Source organism: Eulemur rufifrons, chromosome 8 (assembly GCF_041146395.1).
Source record: "Eulemur rufifrons isolate Redbay chromosome 8, OSU_ERuf_1, whole genome shotgun sequence".
Taxonomy (NCBI): domain Eukaryota; kingdom Metazoa; phylum Chordata; class Mammalia; order Primates; family Lemuridae; genus Eulemur; species Eulemur rufifrons.
Genome location: NC_090990.1, coordinates 107,414,740 through 107,437,547, shown reverse-complemented (window position 1 = coordinate 107,437,547; position 22,808 = coordinate 107,414,740). Strand labels below are relative to the sequence as shown.

Sequence of the window (22,808 nt, the reverse complement as noted above, 5' to 3'; positions counted from 1 at the left end):
GTGCCACCATGCCCAGCTAATTTTTTCTATATATATTTTTAGTTGTCCAGCTAATTTCTTTCTATTTTTTTAGTAGAGATGGGGTCTCACTGTTGCTCAGGCTGCTTTTGAATTCCTGAGCTCAAACGAGCAGCCTCCCGCCTTGGCCTCCCAGAGTGCTAGGATTACAGGCGTGAGCCACCACACCCGGCCCTATATTGACTTTTAATGATTTTAGGGGAAGGTTATTTAACAAACTCACTCACAACCTACTTAATGAACAATAATTCTCCCTAACTAGATGTTCTTTTTGAAATCTTACCTAATTTTCTTATTCTTTCTCTCCATCATCTACAGGCTGATCCATCAGATATATGACTGAATGTACTACACTGGTCCACTTCCTCCTTATCCTCTTCAAAATAAATCATCCCAACTCACTTAGCCTTTCATAAATCAAGTCATTCAATATGTAAATCACTTTCAATGTTAACTGAATGAATTTTAGATTTAAAATCCATTTGATTTTTGCTACCCTGGGAGACATTATACAATCCCATTCTGTTCGGAGATACAGGGAAGATCACAGACCAAAGTTACTACTTCCTGGCTTGTGCTCTGCCACAGGCCATTGGCACATCCTCCATTCCTTGTTCCCTGTATGGTATGCATTTGTTAAAATGCTTCATCTAATGAGTTTAAAGAAGTGTCTTGGAATATGGTGATGCCCACAGTTTCACATCCCAGAGTCACTGTTACCTGTATCTCTTATTGTCCACAGGCACGATGTCCATTGCTATGTAGTACTGCTGGTGTGGATCCAGGCCGGTGATTTTCACTCTCATGGCAGGAAACATCCTCCTATGAAGGGGAATAAAGCAGTAACCTCCACAATCAGAGGAGGAGAAGTAGAAAAAGTAAAAGCTTGACGAGTGTTTTCTTATTAGGTACTCTAAGCACATCAAAGTCCAATGTCTTCTAATTCTCAAAATTGATTACTTTATTTCATTTTGGAAATTATCACTATAAAATACACTGGGGACTTATACTGCTGAAATAGCATCTCTTCTTAACTTAAATCAACTTTTAATTTGATGATTCATGCACTCAAAGGGTTCATACCATACCCTGATTTATATTTTTATTTAATCTTTAATGTGATATAGACGCATGTATAGAGATGTGTGTATATCCATGCATATATTTTCTATTAGTTATAATCTTCTTAAAGATGGGTAAAATAACTTACACTCTTCTTATTATCCAGGGAGCTTATCACAGTTTATTGTAGGTCATCATAAAATATTTTTGACTGAGTTTATTGGAAAATGACCACTCTAAAAATAATCTCTCAAGAAAAGAAGAAAAAGAGTGCTACCAGTCCCCAAACAAAGGGCCACCATTTTTTAATGCATAAAACTGTAGAAAAATTTCTGCAAGTTCTCAGGCTGTCAACGTGTGTGTCAGAGGAAGGACCCTGCAGAATAGGGAGCAAATACCAAATGAATTCTAGTGGCCTCTGGGCAATACCTTGTTTCTACCACAATGGCTTGTTAAACTTGCCAAAGCAAGTGAGGTCAGGATATAGCACTTTACAGCTTCTCTCATAATTGAAGAGAGGAGAGGGAGCAGCCCAAAAGAGGTATTGAGTTTCAACAAGTCTAGAATAAAGTTTACCATTCTTCTTTAACCATAAGAAAGAAGAAAAACATCAAGTTTTTTTATATCAAGCCAGACATAAAAAGGCTCAGTTCAAAAATTTGGATTGCCTTAAATGTACTCTATGGTACTTGTATACAAAACACTGCATTAAGCTTAACCATCTGGGGCTAGTTAGTCGAGCTGGGCAGAACACAGTGCTAATGAGGTCAAGGTCACAGGCTTGATCCACATACGGCCTAATTGGCTTTGCTCCATTTCACGGCCATAGACCATACCCTGACCTCAGACAGCCATCTTGCAAATGTGTACTGGATGGTTACATGAGAGGGTCTCTGTGCTAGTTACACACTCACTACTCATCCAGGAAAAGCAACCCAAAAATCAAATGTCCTCTGGCAGTAAAACGATAATCATATTTGAGGAAAAGCACAAGAGAAACCAAAGATCTTTAATAGGGATGATGGCTAATTCATAAATAGTTACAAAGAATAACATACAGCCATTCCTTCTTTCCCATTTTATTACCTCTTAGAAGCTTCTGTTGGTATATCATTTTAGATTTTCTCTTCCTACCCTCTCAAATTTAATTGTAAACCTTATATTTTAGTCTTATAGTGGGCTAATGAAATTTGATGGTAGGCTACTCATCATGACTAAATCTAACATTCACTATAGGTTAGGCACTTTGATCCACATTAATTCTTTCCAAAAATTTAAATACAGATCAGTAATTCCCTTCTTAATAACACTGATTTATAACTGCCCTGTGTAAATAACTTCCCTGTTTGGAGGTCATCTTGGCAAAGGTGGGGCTAAAGTCCTCTCATTTACCTCTTGAGATAAGAAAATGTTCCTCTTAGCCACCTGCAGAGGTTGTATTACATTGAATGGATTTCTTCTCTTGATGACTTCAAGAAAAAGGATTATATGTTTTTAAATTCAGCCTCTGTTTTGTCTTGAAACAGTTATATGACCTTGAGTGAAGACACTACCTATCTTTTCCTAGCACCCAAGTTCTGAAATGAATGAGATGTCTGGCTTTGGATAAATCATTTAACTTCATCGTCTATAAAGCAAAGGAAAGTGACTAGATAACCTCTAAGGTGCCCACCTGCTTTAAAATTCTATGACTAAGTTTAAATTCTTTTCTTAAAAACATTGCCTTTTCTTTTTGTCAATATTTCAGCACAGAAACGAAGTCAAGACACTCTGGAGAAACATTAATCTTTCATATTTCACAAAATGAGATGTATTTGGTTTTAATTTTATGGCTAAATTTAGGCCAGTTCTTTTGTCTTCCAAACCCATTAATCCCTATAAGCACCTCTGTCCATGGTGCTGATTATACAGATTGTGTTGGTCCGTTCAAAGACTGAGAACTTTGTAGACTGCAATAGCTCTGAATCAACAGGATTACAGTTTGGGGTGTGGGAAGATGCAGATGGTGACTAAGATTTTCTGAGTGTGAAAAAGGACAAGACAGTCATATGTAATTAGCAAAATGGAAATGGAGTTAAAATGAAAAAGAATACTGCATAGGAATGAAAACAAAGTGAGAAGGAATTGGCCAAGGGAGTGGGGAGGGAGGAAAAAAATTTGCAGAAGAGAAAAGCTTCTTTGTATGCTTCTGAGTTGTTTCAGAATTATCTGAGCAGAATCATGTGTAGCAACAGCAACAGCTGAGCAATCAAATACAGAAGTGATGAATGTAGTTTCTAAACCTAAACAAAGGAGTTCAATATGACTAAAAAAAAAAATTATATGTCTGTGCTGGGGAATATGTTAACATATCTGGGTATCAAGGTGAATTTGTAAAAGCAGAGATGTTGAGAAGAAAACACTAAAGAAGAATTACAAAATGAGTTACGTGAGGGTTGTCAAGGAGGTGCACAAATGAGCTGAATTCACTGAAGTACAGGAATAAGGAAATACCAAGTACAAGAGTGACTGGAATACACAGACCCAGCAGTAATAAAGTGAAACCCCAAAATAAAATCTAGAATATCTTATAGACAAAGAACAATCGTAAGATTTCTTCTCTCTCCAAGCCAACCCCTCTACCAAAAACTAAAAAACAGAAGGAAAAAAAAAAAAAAGGAAATTTTCCCTTGAATTGCTTTGCTTTCTTCCAAGCTTAAGCACCACATAATTTAGAACTAGAGTACACTAAGATCCAAGCAACAAAAAAGAGATTGCACTGAAAGTAATTCTCTTACAAAGTTGCTCCACCTAGGAAGCCCTAGTTTAATGGTTTCATCCACCAATAAAACTCAGTGAAGGAAGAGAGTTCCAGAAGAGAACAAAAATGAACAAGATTTCAAATTCATTTAAACCTTATGCTTTCGTGATGTCTTATTGTAGTGGGACGTTTCTCTCTAGGCATACAGGTGAACTCGACCCAATCAAAATATTCTTTTACTTTAAATGGCAATGTTTATAAAAATAGTTTATAAGCAGTGAGGTGGATCTTCTGGTCCACTTGACAAGTGAGACTATTCAGATTGGCTTTGAAAACATGAAAGTAGCATAATTGTTTTTGCTTAATTTCAACTAACTATTCCTATACCCTCAAAAGCTTCCTCCAAGTTTAGTTTTATCTAAATCATTTTCATTTTTAATCTAAGAGGCAAGAACTACAACCATCTCTTAATAGTGTAGGGTTATAAATAGTTGAGACCACATAGATTTCTGTAGGATTCTAGAGCTGTGCCTTACTACCCTTGTGCCTTAGTCAAGTTAATTTCTTTTGGCCTCTGCATCCTAACCCATAGATTAGTTGATCATATCCTCCTTCATAGGATTCCTGTGAAGTTTAAATGACATATGTTGAATGTCCAGCACAAAACAGATACCCAACTATGAAAAATTGAAAGATGCCAATACAGGAGTATATTGACTAAAAGTGCCTATTTCAAGAGAAGCTATGTTTTTAAAACTTCATTATTCTAGATAAATAGGTTTGCAAGAGATTCCACAGGTTGCTGTTAAAGTTTTGTAATAATTTCAAGTCAACAATAAAACACAATGGACCAACAAACAGGACTTGGAAGATGCACCAAGCCCAATTATTAAAAAAAAAAAAAAATTCTTACAAAAGCATCTGATTGTTTTAAGTGTCTTCAAAGATGCAAGCTGTTGTTTGGGAAGCAAATTTCTTGAAAACATTGAATAGTGAAGTAAACACTCACTTTGGAAATCTGTCTTTTGGCTGTCAAGATACTATAGGCCTCCAATACTAGCTGAAATACATTTGTAGGTGGAAAATATTTGTGCAGGTAGAAAATATTTGTGCAGGTAGAGGTGATTTAGATTTGAGTGGCCCTTGGAGGAGAACAGCAAAAATCACAGTATGCACAAGAGGACCATTTTACCAAGATGTCCAAATGCAGAAAAGTGAGTGTGAGTTCCTTTGGTTTCACTGATGCTACCACAAATAAATGGGGGGAGGGTATGTAATGGCTCTTACTTCTGTAGATTCTTTGAGTCAGGTCAGTCAAAGGAATTTGTCCTTACCTGCCTGCTTTGGTGATGATCATTTCGGTTCCAATATCATGGAACCTCTTCCAGAGGTCAGCACACTGCAGCTCCACCTGAATCTCCTCCATGGAAGACATGGCAGCAGGCACGGGGCCTGCCGCACCAGAGGCCAGGTCAGTGTGAGTGTTGAAGGAGCAGGAAGTCCGCTCAGTGAGCACCTCAGAGTCTGACCCTGTGCTCTGCTCAGAATCTGCAAAATAAACAATCAAGCCTTAGGTGAGAAACTGTTGTGTCCCCCTCCCCACCCCTGGCCTTAAAAGATGGCGGCGGGGGGGGGGGGTTGGCTGATGCAGTAAAGTGGGGAGGGGGGTGAACAAAAGGAGACTTAAAGGTGGGAAGCTCCATAGCACAGCATTCAGGGCATTTTATTATTTTTTTATGGTTTGTTTTTGTGATTTATGACCTTCTTTCAGGTTTTGTGTTTCCAACGTGACATCTGGCATTTTAGCAGGTTTTAGCAACCGCTGAAGAAAACTGGTCCACAACAAGCAATATAAAGAGTACTAAGTACTAATGTCACCATGTTGAGGGGAATGAGGCCAAACTGGGGTGATGCAATAAATGCCAAATTAAAGTAAAATAATAATTACAGACAATAGGTAAAAATATAAATTAGACTATTTCATTTGGAGGAGTAAAGTTTCAATGCCAATAACAACTTGCTCTTCAATTGCATACCACTCAGCGTCACTGCCCATCAGTCAGTTATTTTTAAACACAGCAATTTTCCTCCACTTATATGTGCCCTGGCCATCAAAAGTAATGAAAATATGTTTGGGGTCTTTAGAAGCACTTTGTCGTATATTGGAGTAAATGGTTTTTCCTAAGAGTCCAATCAGGCCATTTTTGGGTGGGAAAAAAATCTCTGTTGTGAGGCAAGTATATAAGCATATGGAAAAAGTTACCCAAGAAGGCAGTTGAAACAAAGGGAATAAATGAGTTCAGGAGACACCTTGATTGGTTTCTGAAGTATGGGCAGAGGGGAGGGGTGATCCAAACAGGAAGGTGGGATTGAGAGCAACCAAATAAAAACTTGGCATGCTGGGCCAGATGGTCCCTTCCTGTGTCTTCTGTACTCGTGGAGACAGGTGGGGTGGGGAGACGGGAAGTAGACTGAAGGAGGAAGCTGGAATCAGAACTACCCGAGAAGAATTTTCTGGTGTTTAAAAAATTCACTTTTAGGAGCCTGATGCCAAGAATTATATGTCTTAAGATTTTCCAAATTCAGATTAGCTGGTATAATTTTCTTAGCTCAAATGATATCGCAGACCAAAACTAAGAACTTATTTCTTTAACCCATCCTTAATGTCTAAGATTCTGATTGCTTTCCCTGTAAATAAATATATACATGAGGAAGGTTAGAGCAATGTCTTACTCTAACAAACGACTTTTTAATTCTGTCAAGGGTCAGAGCTTCTTAGGCATCAATCCCCGACACTACTGAGGTGGAAAAGGAATGAGACAGAATGCCAGATCACCTTGCTGACAATGTCACTTACTTGTAGCAGGTTTATAGACCTACGAACAACACATCCCATGGTTCATTTACTTTTCTTTATTTTTATCCATGGAGTTTTTCTTTCTCAAACCCAGACAGCATCTCTGGCAAGAATATCCCCTAGTTTTGTCAAAGCCCACAAGAAATAAAGTGCCCAGAGGGAGAAAATTGTCATTCCCCTCCATCCTCCTCAGTTCCTTGCCTGTCACTTCTGAATACAGTCAGTTTGCTGGAGAACTGAACCAAGCACATAAATACAAGAGATGTTTCTGACCAAAAACTTTAGTTTATCCACAATTACTAGTCCAGTTACTATCTTCATCCAAAAAAAAAAAAAAAAAAGATAAGGTTTTATAACTGGTTTTATATGTCTAAGCACATAATTTTATACCTTGGGCTAAGCAGCAGCTATTTTTGGTTTCCTTCAAGTACAGAAAAGTAGAACTACTTATCTAAGATGAGAGCTGCCGCTGAGTGACAATCTCCACCCTGGCCTGATTCTATATGCCACTCAGTAGCAGAGTCGTATCATCACACACTGAGCCAAACACAGTAGTTCAAATGACCTGAGACATGGGTTCCTCAGTCCCATTTTGTTTCTGTGATATCCCAAGGTCTCCTCACTTATCAGGAATATTGTAACTTTTTCAAAAGCTTCTCAAAACAATATTTTGAAAATATAGTCTTGCCCTTGCCCTGTAAAGTGTTACAAAATCTCTTCACCACAGTGTGCCACAATTACAAAAACAGTTGGAAATATATACCCTTAGTAGGGCTCAGCAGCAATTTTTGACATATATTTCTCCAGTGAGGAAGGAGGAGGGTATGGAAAGGTATCACTGTACTAAGTGATAAATATTTAATGGTAGCCAAGTTGAGGTTGGGATTTGAATGGAGACTATGTCTGGAGAATTCAGAAATAAGAGACTCTTATTCACTATATCAACTGGAATTAAATAGGGACTCAAAATGTAACATCAAATGCATTAACAAATAGCCTTCCACAAGGAAAACCACCAAGGGCCTATTTCCTCATTGTGCAATGAGAATGATTGAACTGAAACCTTTTAGAATCTCTTCTACCTCCAATGTCTTAAAGAATGTAAGAATCTTCTCTGATGCAAGTGATAACCCAGATAACCTCAATTAGAGGCATCAAATTTAAAACTGTTCAAGCAAGACAAGTTAAATAAGGAAAAGGACTGGGGGCTCAGATTCACATTATCATAGGAGTTAAAGAATTGAGTGGGTATTCTCTAAGGTTTATCGTTTCAACCAAATCAATCAATAAGCACCTATCAGCATATGGCCTTAGATGAGGTACCATGTAGATAATTAGAAACAGAATCCCAGACCTTAAGAAGTTTCCCAGCTAGTGTTGATTAATTATGTGTTTATTGAGTGCTTACTGTGTGCCCAGCACTGTGCTAGATTCTGGGAAATACCAAAGTACACAATGAGACCCCTCCTTAAAGCATTTACAGTGCAGTGGAGACTGGGAGGGAACATTTATAAATAATCAGAGACCAACACAAATCACTACCACAGTTTTCCACACCATTACATACTGTCTCAGATGTCTCACAGGAGTCCAGAAAAGAAAGGGAACTGAACAGGCTGGAACAGTCCTGGGGAACCCATCGTTACTGGGCAGGAAATGAAAAAGTCTGTGGAGGCACAGGCGGTATTTGCCCATGAAGAGGATTTTCAGAGACAGTTATTTGTTTCCCTGAAAATACTCTGAACTTCTAGATTCTCACAGAATAGGGCCCAGTGACTTTTATGTACAGGATGTAGGCACCAGCCCACATTTACAATAATGTGAATGCATCAAGTAATTTTCCATTCTATATTGTTTCTTAGTATCATAGTTTGGAAATAAAATTAATGTTATATTTCATATAGTTTTGAAAAACTTTGAGAAGAGTTAGGGCCACCTGTGAGGTAAGCTACCCTTCAATACCCTTAAAATAGTAATCTCAGAGTCAAGATCAACAGCCCAGGTAAAAATCAAATTTAATCCTTTGTAAAATACATTTCTAAATTATAGTTATATAAAATATTTTAGCTAACCAGATCAAAAATGTTAGCTATTAATTAGAATGTATAATCAAGTCACCTAAGTCATGAATGTAAGAAACACATAGCTGGTTATTTTAATCAAATCAGATCATCCATTCAGAAATATAATCAGTCCCTTAAAGATGAAAAAACACCTCTGTGTTTTCAAGTTGGTTTATTCTGGGCAATTTGTGACTTCCTGTCTTCAAAAACTAACCATTAGGAACTCATGTGAATGACCCAGAAGAATTTCTTGGCTATCAGATGCCTCTTATGAATAGTATTTCAACAAGAGAAGTTTCAGGAAATCAGGAACATAAAATATTACACATAATTAAGGCAGTTAAAGGAGAAAACTTAGAGAACCTACACTGAGCCAGTTTCAAGTCACTGGAGAACATCATGTGATTCATAGGGTCAAACCAACATATCTATTCCCGGCCGGGCGCGGTGGCTCACGCCTGTAATCCTAACACTCTGGGAGGCCGAGGCGGGTGGATCGCTCGAGGTCAGGAGTTCGAGACCAGCCTGAGCAAGAGTGAGACCCCGTCTCTACTAAAAATAGAAAGAAATTATATGGACAACTAAAATATATATATACAAAAAATTAGCCGGGCATGGTGGCGCATGTCTGTAGTCCCAGCTACTCGGGAGGCTGAGGCAGTAGGATCGCTTAAGTCCAGGAGTTTGAGGTTGCTGTGAGCTAGACTGACGCCACGGCACTCACTCTAGCCCGGGCAAGAGAGTGAGACTCTGTCTCAAAAAAAAAAAAAAAAAAACATATCTATTCCCATTCCAAAAAATCCTTAAAAAAGAGCTTTTAACCATCAGTTCATAGTGTCACTCACTGTCTATCTCTGACCTATTTTCACTTTGACAAAATGAATGCTGTAACACTAAGTTCCCACAGAAAAGTTGAGTTTAGCTTAGAGTGAATTCAATTCTCACTCTAGCAATAATAATAAAACAGTTTCTTAATTTTTATTTTATACATTATCTAATATAGCCTTTTGATTGATAAGACAGACATAGCATATGCTTTTATGTCTATTTTGTGGACGAGGAAATTGAAACTAAGAGAAATTGAAAACTAACATGGACTAGAACATAGGTCTTCTGCCTCCTGACCCAGGGATCAGACCTTTCCAAGATGATACTATGTTCAACCCTGGCCAATGCAGCTGACAATTCTGCAACAGCCCTCAACTATTTTAACCATCCTCACAACTAAAATGGCTTAAACGTGTTTAATCTTAGCCAAGTCACATGACTATTCTGGTCCACAATTTCCTTAATCTTTATAGCACAGCACATGCACATTTAATTACACATGCTGTAAAGTCCCTTTTAACTCTAATGTTTAATGGATGGATTAGGAGTGCAGCTTAGAGACCACCAAGTCTAACAACAGCAACCTAACCGCAATAAGTTTATTTGGTTACCACACATAGAAAATGCCTAAATTGCATACACTTTTATTTTAATGAACACAATATCAAAATTAGACATTATTAAACATATTTTACAGTCTACCCAGGTGATTTGCATCTCCACTTAACAGATAATTTTGAGGAATCATCCATTACTACAGTGAATGAAGCACTTTTACTCCTGTGGCTCTGCTACTCACTAGCAGTGGGACCTTTAAAAGTCTCTTTGGTTCACGGGGCCTTAGTTTCCTTGTCTTTATTAGTAGGGATTAGGGGTCTAACATATCTTCCTACACACTAAAAATTATATTTACATCTTTATGATAAAACATAATCTAGGCCAGGCATGGTGGCTCACGCCTGTAATACTATTACTCTGGGAGGCCATGGCAGGAGGATCACTTGAGATCGGAGTTTGAGACCAGCCTGAGCAAGAGCAAGACCCCTATGTCTACTAAAAAATAGAAAAATAAATTATCCAGGCAACTAAAAATAGAAAAAATTAGCTGGGTGTGGTGGCACATGCCTGTAGTCCCAGCTACTTGGGAGGCTGAGGCAGGAGGATCACTTGAGCCCAGCAGTTTGAGGTTGCTGTGAGCTAGGCTGACACCACAGCACTCTAGTCCAGGCAACAGAGCAAGACTCTGTCTCAAAAATAAATAAAAAATAAATAAGAAAAAAAGAAGATAAGAATTATTTTAAATTAAAAAAACATAATCTAATGATTCTGTTGATAACAATGCTATTGACTTCGGACAATGAGACGAATATGAGCTCACAAGAACTATCCCAAAGAGTTATGGTCAACATCTATTGAGCTCTTACTATTTGTCAGGCACTCTGCTAAGCCTTTACATGCATAACATCACTTAGTACAAAAAACCTAAGAGTTATTACTATTGTCTCCATTGTATGTATGATTCATTCCAAAGTCCAGGTTACATCAGTCCTACTGCCTAAGGATTTAAAGTACATAAAACTACATTTAATTCAATTTTTATTTCATCAAACATTTCTTCTTTGAATTGCCCAGGTTATATGTTAATGGACCAAGACAAATAAAACAGGTTCTTGCTCTGAAGGAGCTCACAAGCTGGTAGGCAGGACACACAAACCGTCAAAGAAGGCTGACTGTGATAGGTACTCCACAAAGGTAGGAGCAAAGTGTTAAAGAGCTTTGAAGAGGAAGTAAATCAACCATAAGAGTATCGAGAAGACTTCATGAGGTGACATTTTGAGTACAGACATGAAATACAAGTTCAATATCAACAGGCAAAGAAATGATGGAGAAAGAATTTCAGATACTGAGACTAGCATGAGTAAGGATTTGGTATTTTTAGAGAATTACAAGCAAACTGGTATTGCCAGAGTTTAGAGTATGCAAGGAGAGAGAGGAATGAAGATGGAAAGTCAAGTTCAACTCAACCCAATGACCATATATTGAACATTGACTATGTGCTGGTCATCCTTCTAAACTCTTGGGATATCAAGAAATAAAAAAAAAAATTCTGACCACATGGAGCTTACTTTCTAAGAGGATCTTGGATATCAGAATACAGAGTTTAGACTTTATTCTCTACACACTAGTTTTCTTTTACATGAAGGTGATGGTAGTTCTGTCTTCCCTCCAGACTATGAAATCCATAGGCTTGGTTTAATGCTTTGTCACATTGCCTGCATGAATGACATACGACAGCCTGGTTTAATGTGGAAGATGGGTGGTAGAAGATGACTGTAGAGTCAGATAAAAGATGCAGAATTTTCTGAGATTAGATGCACAGTGCCACTTCCATAAGACTGGACCTCAGCTGTCATATTTTCTCCAAAGAAGAAAATAGCTTGAAACATCCAGATGATAATCAAACACTTCATCTGATTCTTTTTTCTCCTAAACACTGGTACATGACCACATTGAGTGTCATCTCCCATCTGATGTTAGTAGGGCAGCCACTCCTCGGTCTAGTTCATAAGTCCCAAAGTCTCTAAAACCAGGACTCCCCTGGCCATCTCAGGGCTCCCATTCCCACCAGGCAGATATCAGAATCTTATGACCCAGGCAGCACTCTCTGTACCAGGTGCAAGTGAACTCCTATTTCCAGAGAACCTCTGCAGTGGGAATTGGTTCTGGGCTGTCAGCTTAGAGAAAGCTGGTGATGAAACTTTCATAGAGTAATCTAAATATGGCAGAAGCAGAGCATTTGGCACTGACCTGAGTACGGACTGAGCCCAAATTTGATACTCAGTCCAGAGCTTCAAGGGAATAAACTATAACCCAGGTTGGATTAAACTAAAATTATGATGATAGCAAACACTAAAATGAGCTGTTAGATGACTTTGGTAATGGAATGGAGTCCCTGAGCTCTCCGTGTCCTCCAAGTTCTATTTGGGAAGGGTGGTGGGGAGGTAACCTGAAGCCTGCAATTTCCATGCCAATAAGCCAATTAAGGAGACTAAGAGCACATTTCTCACCAGCTGCCTAAAGCACTCTCCACCTAACAACAAGCACCCCTCTCAGTGATACACAGAACCACAGCAAGGACCGAAAGTCATCCCTGAGATCTAAGCCTTTTAAAGAGTCTACAAAAAAGTGGTGGCAGCAATTTTTTACATCTATTTCTTATTGAGCAGAGAAGGCTCAATGCCATTACAGGTTCAATCTCTAGGGTTCCTGCATGCTTTGAAGGTGAAAGCAGGCCAGGCATGGTGACTCACATCTGTAATCCCAGCACTTTGGGAGGCCGAGGCAAGAGGATCACTTGGCCCAGGAGTTTGAGACCACCCTGGACAACACAGCAAGACCCCGTCTCTACAAAAAAATTCAAAATTAGCTGGGCATGGTGGTACGTGCCTGTAGTCCCAGCTACTCTTTGGGAGGCTGAGGTGGGAGGCTCACTTGAGCCTAGGAGTTCAAGGTTATAGTAAGCTATGATCACACCACCGCACTCCAGCCTGGGCAACACAGCAAGACCCCATCTATTTAAAAAAAAAAGAAGAAGAAGAAGGGGGAAGCAAAAAAAGGAAGAGAAGTAACTATACTAGAACTTTATATACATTATCTCATGTAATTGTCATAGACACTCTATGAAGTAGGCATTATTGCTGCCATTTCACAAATAAGGAAACTTGAGGTGAGGTATAAATAAAAGGCTTTCCTCACATTACATAACTAGGAGGTGTCAAAGTGGGGTTTGAATTAGTCTGACACCGGAGTTGATGCTCTTTTCACTATTCACTATTGCCTGCTTTTCAGAACTAGAACTGCAGAGCTGTGCACTTCCTACTCTGAACTTAGACATGCAGAGTTACTGCTCAGGCCACTCAGTTGGAGGCTAGGTAGCTCTATGGAAACTAAAACACTATGAGTTTTCTTGGGAGAAGAGAAAATTCAAACCAAAATCAGACAGGAATTTTCCTTTCTCAGTACCAGGGCAGTTTATTTTAGGTCCCATCAACTTAACATTATTTAATAAGTATGTACACGTGTAAAAAGCTTCTTTTGTTGTATTTCACCTCCAACCCCCAGTCAAAGGTGAGTAAAAGATCCAAATGTGACAAACACTGAAGATCAGTGCCAAATCACCCTTTCCCTTTGGCCTAGGCCAATAAGCAAAACAACATTAGAAGGTACTTGGAAGATGTTTGGGCTTTGAGAAATTTTTAATGAGAGCATTGAAAGATAGGAAAAGTCAGCTGAGGTAGTTCCTATTTGTGCAGAATCTGGTTTATTTAGGCTTAACTCAGGTCAGAGTTCAGGGCCCAAAAGTTTTTGATAGTGCTAAGTGAATGAATATCTATGCTTGGGGAAAATTAAGCTGATAATAATGTGTGTGAAAGCACTTTATAAACCAAGAAAGTGTCAAATTAACTTATAAGAGTCTATGCCAATGACCAAGTGTATCAGGAAGAACAAGAAAAAATAAGGAGTAAACATGGGTCCTGGGTTTTCTAAAGTAGTCCTAATTTCAAATATTTTATTTTATCCTTCCCATAAAATTAATATTTGTGAGACCAACTTTTGGTTCAGAAAATATTCCTAATAAATGCACAGATAATGCATAAAAGGAATCATCAAAAATTGGCCACAAGCCACATGGCAATATCCAATCTAAATACCTCTTGCACCAGAGGTCCTCCGAAAGTTGATTCTGATTAACTGGGTGGTCTTCCAGATTTACCAGTCAATTTTAGGTGAGCAGCTGTCAACACAGGCATTTCCCTGAGGCTCTTGGCAATTTTCCTGGGCGAAGTGACACATTAACTCATCCCCAAGCCAGTGCTTATTTGTTCTTTGCAACCACTGCTTCCAACCTCCCACCACCACCCCTAATGCCAGCCACTGTCATAGCACCATTGCACATCTGCCATCCTGGTCTTTTAATTTCTGTGAAATGAAACGTGGGCCTTCCTCCAAAGGCCCTGAAAGCACTTGCTTTATACCTTGTTAGAACGTTCCCACTGAACACCAATAAATAAACAAATTCATGCTGATGTGCTAATGGGGAAGGACTAAGCAGCCAGTTTCTAAGCATCAAGTGTAATTTAACTATGACTTCTGGAGACAGAGCCTCCAGAGGTGACAGTTTCAAACATGTGAGTAGACATTTCAGCACAGCCAGGAACATACAAGTTCTTCCAAATGATACCAGGAGACCACCAGCTACACCAAGTTTAAAATACACCCAACTTGCCATGCAAACGTAGAGAATCATCCTATTTAGTGAATACAAGAGGTACATGACTGACAACTCTATAACAACCTCTCCAGTAATCTTCTGAATTCATCCATTCAGTCAATCATTTATTTGTTCAGCAAATTACTATCAATTATCTAGCCTGGGCCTGGCAATATACTAGGTTCTGTGAGGTACACAAAATTGAATAAAGAGCTTACAAAATCATTTAAGGAGACAGGATAGGTCCATAAGTAAGTCTAATAAAAGTAGAATAGTCGAAACCCAGCATGGCACATAGAACACTGGGGCTTGGCATACAAAAGACTGAGTTCACCGTTTCTCCTTCTGTCTAACCTTGAACAAGTCACTTAACCTCTTTAAGCCTTAGTTGTATCATTTGTAAGATGAGGATATCATTAGTACCTACTTTGTGAAACTTTTATGAACCACTAACAAGGTGTGTGCATGTGTATTTACATAAGTACTTTATCAATAGCAAAAGATCTGAATATATGAATGCTAATTTTCATGTACTGTTATCTAACAGAAATAGAAACAAAATTCTATGGGAGTTTAGAGACCAGAAGAACTTCTTCCACTCCAGGAGTCTTTTCTGGGCATAGTAAAGAGATGTCTGCAACATACAAAGGCGGAGGAGGAGGATCTTCTAGGAAAAGGGAATTTTGTGTCAAAGGCATGACAGTAAAATCAACCAGAAATGTTTAGAGAACAGAAATCTGTATAATTCAGACAATATCTGTGTTATTCCTCTTATATCTTCAGCACCTGGAAGTGTCTAGCACCTATTATGCACTTAATAAAATATTGTTTTTGTTGAATGAATGAATGAAATGCTGTAGGTTTAGCAAAGCAAGAGAAGAGACATAGCTGGAGAAAAGCTGGGAGGGTGGGCTAGAAGCCAGATGAAGAATCTTAAATGCTATTCTTCTGATCTTCTTCCAGAAGACAAATATATCCCTAGTAATGAGGTATCTTAATTGCATGCCATGTTCCTAATAAAATCCCTATTAGATCCCAGGGTCACCTCCTGACATCATAACCTGAACTATTGGAATCCTACCAGCTTTTCCTTCCATGACTGTGAGCTGCATTAAACTGATTAGCAAGGCCTGACCTGAAATCTTTCAGGGGCTTCAAATGAGTTCAGTGAGTTCAGTCACTTTTGTGAGTAGCAGTCACAGCCAAGCACCTCGAAAATACTCCAAAGCTAACTGTCCTCCACGTGAACCTAGGAAGAGAAGGTGCTTACGGTCATGAGGACAAAATGGAGAAAGGATCAAGCCCTTGCACAAATGCTAGAGCTAGTGATGCTGAGGGAGAGGTAGAGAGGCAGAGATGCCCTCCTTCTTTGGGGACAGAATGACTCCTACACAGACAGCTGCTGTGCTCACCAGATCCCCCACCTACCCAGCATCCCTGCTGTCTGCGGTGAAGTGGGGTTTCCAGAGACGCTGTGAGGCAGGAGAAAGATCACAGGTCTTCTTTAGAATCACCCAGGCCCAGACGTATGGCTGGGCAAGCAACTTAACCTTTCTGAGCCAATCTGCCCACCTAAAATGGGGGTAATAGGGAGATACCCACGTCTCTCAATAAAGTCCCTGGCATACAGTAAGAGCATATTTAATGTTAATTCCTTCCTTCATTTGGAAAGGGGGTGGCCCATAGGGTTAGATGTTTCCCCAATCACTTCTCTGTCCATATCTGAGAGGGAGAGGAAAGTTTGTGTCCTCTCGAATGGAGAAATGCAAATCTCAATACAGACAATGTAAAATGTACAATGGGAAAGATCACATGGTAAAGAAAATATTTCGGGGCCTGGAGCAAAAACTATCAAAATTGAATGATGTTAGGAGAGATGGTGAAAAGGGAAGAGAGAGCAAAGAAACAATGAAAGTGCCAAATAAGAAAGCCTGTTTTCACATGGGTCTACTTAAGTGGGGCTCTCCCGGTCAGCAAAGGCCAGCATGCTATCTGAGAAGGAAAGCGACTAGGTCTGAGAGAAGAGAGAAAAAGGCAGACCACCAAGAAAAGACGTATGCTGCACCTTCAGTAAGGAAAAGGGCTCAGGGCGCAAACTCCAGCCTTGAACCAAGAAGCAGAGGGAGCAGCTGAGGCTGAAGACACAGCGCAAGGGGCACTGAGAGGTGGGACGGACAGGACGAGGCTAGGAGGCTGCAGGGAGCCTTGACTCCAGTTGGACGGTCTTGTCAAGAGCACTCACCCTCCAGCTCAAGGTAAGGAGAATACACAGGCGAGGCAGGAAAGATCTAGTGTCTAGGTGAGGTTCCCAGGGAGCATAGCAGGAGACCTGACAGGCAGGCATTTTAACCCTGTTTTACAAGTGCGGTCGTTGAGACTTAAACAAGGGAGCGTGCCTGATGCCACCTGCCTAGAAGTATTAGAGAGGAGAAATGGATCTGGGTCTATCTTACTTCAAAATGTAAACTCATCCACCACTCCACGTCACTTTCAGAAACCCTAAAGTCAAATGTTTTGATGGCAGAAAGGAGTCCACTTTGGGGGCACAGGGCAAGCATTGACCATGGAAGAAATACACCAGATTAATTGTATTAATGGCAGTGTCTTTATATTCACAACTTGTCAACCCCAGCTTAAGATACCTGCAAAACTTAGAACTCCACTTTCACATCCCAAGTCCCCAGACCCTCCAGGAAAAGCCCACCTCCCAAGCCTCTCCTGTCTTTTTTTTTTTTTTTTTTCTTTTTTCCTCTAAAGCTTTCCCCAAAAGAGAATGAGTCATCAAAAGACATGAACCCCAGGGTGAGTTTTTGGTGATGGCCAAGAAGAGGACAGGGTATGGCATTGCCTTTACACTGCCTTCTGTGAAGAAGGCTGATTTGGGAATCCCAAAGTCAACATGTTATTCTTAACTCCATTCCTGACTACTTGAGTCATCCCGGCCAGGGCACTTAATTCCACACGTTCCTCAGCCAACACCCTGGCCATAGCATGCCTCTGTTTTTCCCCAGGCCTACCTACCTTGAAGGGTCAGAATGACCCTTGAAGAGACAGTGTCCTTCAAGTGTGTCAGCAATTCAGAAACTGACAGCTTCTAAAATAGCTGGTGTGTTGCTGGGTGTCCGTTGCCTTCTGAAGGAGTGGTAGTGTCGCCGAGACAGCAGGATTTCCTTGCCAAAGTTGCTCCTACCCTCCTCCCCACAGGCTCTGCACTGCCTCTGCCTGCCCCAGCCTAGGAAGACTTTGAGCCCCGGGGCCATGGCATTTAAGCACTGTCAGAGTTCCCACTTCAATTCCCGTAGTGGTGCCAGTTCAGCATCTGTCATCATGACCCAGCCTGAACTGTATTTAGAAGCTTTGGACATGGCACCATGTTCCCAGCCCATCTCAGAGTGACAGGAGATTTCCTGAGCACCTGGGCTTGCGATTCAAGCCCTCCGCCTCTCAGGGAATGGGGGTCAAAATGACTTTCCTATGATGGTCTGTTTCCTTCTCGGGATGGTGCCCTTTTGTTGGACGTCTCTTCTCAGAGAGTCACTCTCCAGCAATGCTATTATATAATGCTAGTTTAAGAATCCATACTTTTCGTAAAGCTTGCAATACATGGCAGGAGGAAGAGAGAATAATGGGAAAATCAATCATAAAATGAGTTTAGTACCCTGTTCATGGACTATTCTTACAAAGATAAATTTCCCTGGAAACACATTCAGGGAGTGCTCAGAGGCTACCAGATATTGCTAATGAATAGAGAGCCTGTCTATGACTCAACATAGTGGGTCAGTGTATAATAATTCACTCCATCTTCTTGACAGTATCTATGCCAGTCTTGAAAGTAGTCTACTAAAGTCCCCCCAAATTATAACTTAATTCTGGTTAGTGGTTAAAAAATTAAGTCCCATTTATTTACACTTTAATGTTAATCTCCACCTAGACAGGCAGAGTGATAAAATTGTGCAACACTAATCAGGTGAGCTGTCAGTTGCGAGAGTTACTGCATGCAGAGTGGGTATGGGTCCTCAGTCTGATAGGTCACAGGAGAAAGAAAGGCTTTTTCCCAACTGAGCCCCAACTCTCTGCCCCAGTGTTACTGACCAGAGTCCCATAGAGACACCCTGTCATTTAAAAGGCATCAATGTTTGGCCTCTCCCCATTCCTGGGCAAGGACCCAACACTCAGAGAATGTGGTTTTAGGATCATGGCATCTAATCCATTCAAGGATTATTCTCCCCCCCTACTGCTCAGATGGGTGTGTTAATCATCACCTCTCTTTGTTCTGTAATAAATTCAACCCTGGCTAATTCCAAGATTCTATGCATCACTGGAGTTTAAAGATGGCATTTTGACAGGTCAGATATTTAGAGTCAATGGACCACCAACCAGTCAAAAATCTTAAGTAGTTTTAGGAACATGTGGAAGTAATTTTTTCCAAGAATTCACAAGTCTGGAGGATGAGATCTTATTGATGGCATATGAGCTATTGTATATATTAAAGCATTACTTTATATACCATATTCTACATATAATCAAAATTAATTTAACAGTGAAGGCATATTTTCTTCATTATACCAAGTATTATACAAGTGTTATCAGATACAAACTACAATGTAGTACATACTATATAGCATCTTAAAAAAAAAAAGACTAAGGTAAAACTAAAAGTGAATGTGCAATGATTACATATTTAAAATATAAATGTTACAAGCTAGGAAATGTCATATAAATCAGACTATTTTTGTGATACTGGCTATACCCCTACATTTTAATTAAGATCATTTCAAATGAATCCAGTGAATTTTTTTATAATGAAAAATTATTTCATAAAATATTAGTTTCTAATTTTTTAAATAAAGATGCCATTAACCTAAAGTCAATGGATAGGCTTTGGGGGTTTATAAGTCACCTAAAATCATAAGTTAAATTTGTGAAAGCTTACATTTTTCTGGGAAGAGGATATGTGTGATTTATGGGATTCTCAAAGGAGTGTATGACTTTAAAAGGCCAAGGACCCCTCTGGTTCGATAGCTTTCTTCAAGTGGGACAAATGTCCATCTTTGCAGGCTCTCTTCTGCTGTAACATAAAGCATTTCCCCCCAGCCAGATATTTACAATGCAAAGAATATTCAAAAGAATACAACACAGAATACTAGTGGTACATCTTCATAAAAATATTGTTTGTGTCCCTTAGGAAGATGAAGGAGTTGTGTTTCTATGTGTAGCAGTGAGTATTAAATGGCCAGGTGAGGCCACCTCGCTTTCTCTGTTATGTTTCCTTATTTCCCATTCATCTTTATTTTAACCGTGCACACAGGTATATATCAGTGTGGTAAATTATAATCCATATTAAATCCATAGATGGATTATAAATTATTTTTAAGCAAATGAAACTGGGGCTTTTCCTTTGGCCTTGCTGCTTTTACTCTTTCATTCTGTCTCGCTCTCCTTCTCCCATCTCTCAGAAAAAACATCAGTGGCACAGGAACCTAGGGCTTGCTGGGCTCTTTCTCCATATGTGTGCCAAAATCACAGCAAGTTTGCTATTGTGGGACATGCAGTCTAGTCCCCTCACCAGAGATGTGCTCTTGGTTGGTGGTCCCCATACCTCAGAAGAAATCCCTCTACCCCATGTCCCCCATGGCCGTGCCTGCATCTGGCACTGGAGCTGGGAGGCAGCTCCCCAGGGAAAGCTGGACACAGTGTTGGTGAGGCCTGCCAAGGCTTTCCTAAAGGCCATGGCTACTGAGCCTGCCCGCGGGAGGAACATTTTGGTGAGCTCAGTTTGTTTGCTACCAAAAACCTCCTTGCCCTCACAGCTAAACATCTATTTTTACCACACTGTGACGCTGAAGACTCTCTGCTGTCATTGAAGTGAAGGATAAATAGAGTCAATTCTGCATTATTTGTCATTCTAAAGTAAAAGGAACCCTGGATTCAGAATCAGAAGGCAGGAGTGTGAGTCCTTGTTCTGACTCTTCCTAGAGATAGGACCTTGAGGAGCCGTTTAACCTTCTGCGAAAGGTAGATAAGGAATCCCCCTGCTTACCCAACTCACTGAGTCGCCAGCAGAGTAAAATAATGCAGACAAAAGCACTTTGTAAACTATAAAGCACCTTAGAAATGTAAGTTCTCAGCACTGGATTTCTCAACGTGCTATAAACACTGCTAAATCCGTACTTGGTAAATCGGTGCAGTGCGCGTGAGAGATGAGGAAACTGAGACTCCAAGAAGCAAAGTCGTGAAGCAAGAAGACCTGTTTGCTGGGAGCCGGAGTCTCTCCTCTCACTCATCCATGCCTCCCGCACTTTGAGTACTTCACTTACTCTTGCTGAGCCACTACTGCTCACTTTTAGAATGGAGATGATCATCACTTGCTCCTGTAAGGCAAAGGACCTTACAGGGACAAAATGACCTCCCCAGCTTCTCATTCCTTGGCCTATGGTTCTGCAAGACGTGAGTAAGGTCATGGGTTATCTCATGGAGACGTGGGGACTAGTAGCCAGGTTTGCTGAGCAATGCACCCCATTTGTTCCTTGGGTCTCTGAACCACAGCACCTGGCCATCAACCCAGTGGTGACTCAATGAAGAATCACAATATAATCAGGGTCTCTACCATGCTAAGTGTGTTTTACTATATTCTGATTCTCTGTTAATTAACATATATAGCAACTTTTCACTGATCATGCAAAATAGCCCATCTTCTAATGGGGGCAGGCAGGTAGCATCTTAATTGGTCAGATTACAGTCCACTGCAGGAGACTGGCTCTATGACATACCCCTTGATATACAGGTCACTAGGCTGCAGGCTAATTATTATAGTCAAATTGCTTTAATTATTATCAGCAACAGGAGACTTTGCTCAATCAATGGCAAAACATTCTGCAGACAGGCCCCATGGGAGTTCCCAGATCTGCAGCAGAGCTGGCCTTCTGCCCCCTTATAGTGAAGGGAAGGCCAGACCCAGGGAAACCTCAGGCTTTATATGAAGTTGCTGTGCTTCTCCAGGGTCCAACATTCCTGTGTCTTTTCTCCTCTGGGCCTCAGTGTAGTTCTCCTCTCAAAGCATACCTCACTCCTCCTTTGCCATACAGAGTCACTGTATGCCTAATGTCTAACAAAAGACGTTTCCATTGATTCTCATTCCTCAAAATGTCAAAATGACCTTCTGAAACATGCTACTTGTCGCCTCAGAGGAAGCAACTTCCCTTTCCTCCAGAAAGACCTTATTATGGTTTGAGTTATGATTATACATCTGAATTCAGTTCTCACAAAACAATACATCCCTAGCGATAAATGTTCTGCTAACTCAGTCCTTAGAAAAAAGAAAGTAACATATTTCCTGTCATGTTTCTAAATTACCTGTGAAATCTTCCTTCTTGTCATTATTTACAATTTGATTATGAGCCAATGTGATCCATGATAAAATATATCCTCTTAGGCATGGAGGGCAAATGAGTTTCAACATGTATGTCAACTTTGGTCATTTGATGGTGGCAGTTGAGAGTGTGAAACTGAGATGCATGAGGCCCAATCCAAGCTTGGAGGGAACAGTACCAGATTGATTAGTGATGTCTGCCATGGACACAGAGGTAAGGAATAGCAGGATATGTGTCTCATATTCACTATTACATTCTTTCTAAAGTTTCTACCTGAACCCTGCCGTGCACAAATTGTCACAATATCCCTCTTACCTGCTTTCAGGGAATAAAGGCTATTGTGTCATTGTTCATATTTTATGTTATTCTTTCCAAGCGGTCCAGAGGCATCAGAGAGGCCACTAATATCTCTGCCCTAGCATTAAGGTCATTATGTTAGCAAACTTCCTCTGCTCTGACACAGTTGTGGTTTTAATGGAGAACTAATGTCTTCATCAGTATCTGTGCTATTTCACACTTCATTTCCTCCCCAACTCTTGGATGAAAACCATCTGGTCCTAGTGATTTACTTTGTGGGAGCTTCTTTCAAGTCAGTTTC

At 40.1% G+C, this 22,808-nt stretch overlaps 1 protein-coding gene across 2 annotated transcripts in view; it reads right to left on the bottom strand.

Moving 5' to 3' along the window:
- TBX15 (T-box transcription factor 15) overlaps positions 1–22,808 on the bottom strand; it is a 108,855-nt gene that overhangs the window by 46,806 nt on the left and 39,241 nt on the right. For both annotated transcript variants that reach the window (XM_069478901.1, XM_069478900.1), the window contains exons 2-3: positions 5,155–5,368; positions 739–840 (exon numbers count right to left, since the gene is read on the bottom strand). In XM_069478901.1, coding sequence (XP_069335002.1) covers positions 739–840; positions 5,155–5,255 — 203 coding nt within the window. In that variant the 5' untranslated portion in view covers positions 5,256–5,368. The remainder of the gene's footprint in view (positions 1–738; positions 841–5,154; positions 5,369–22,808) is intronic.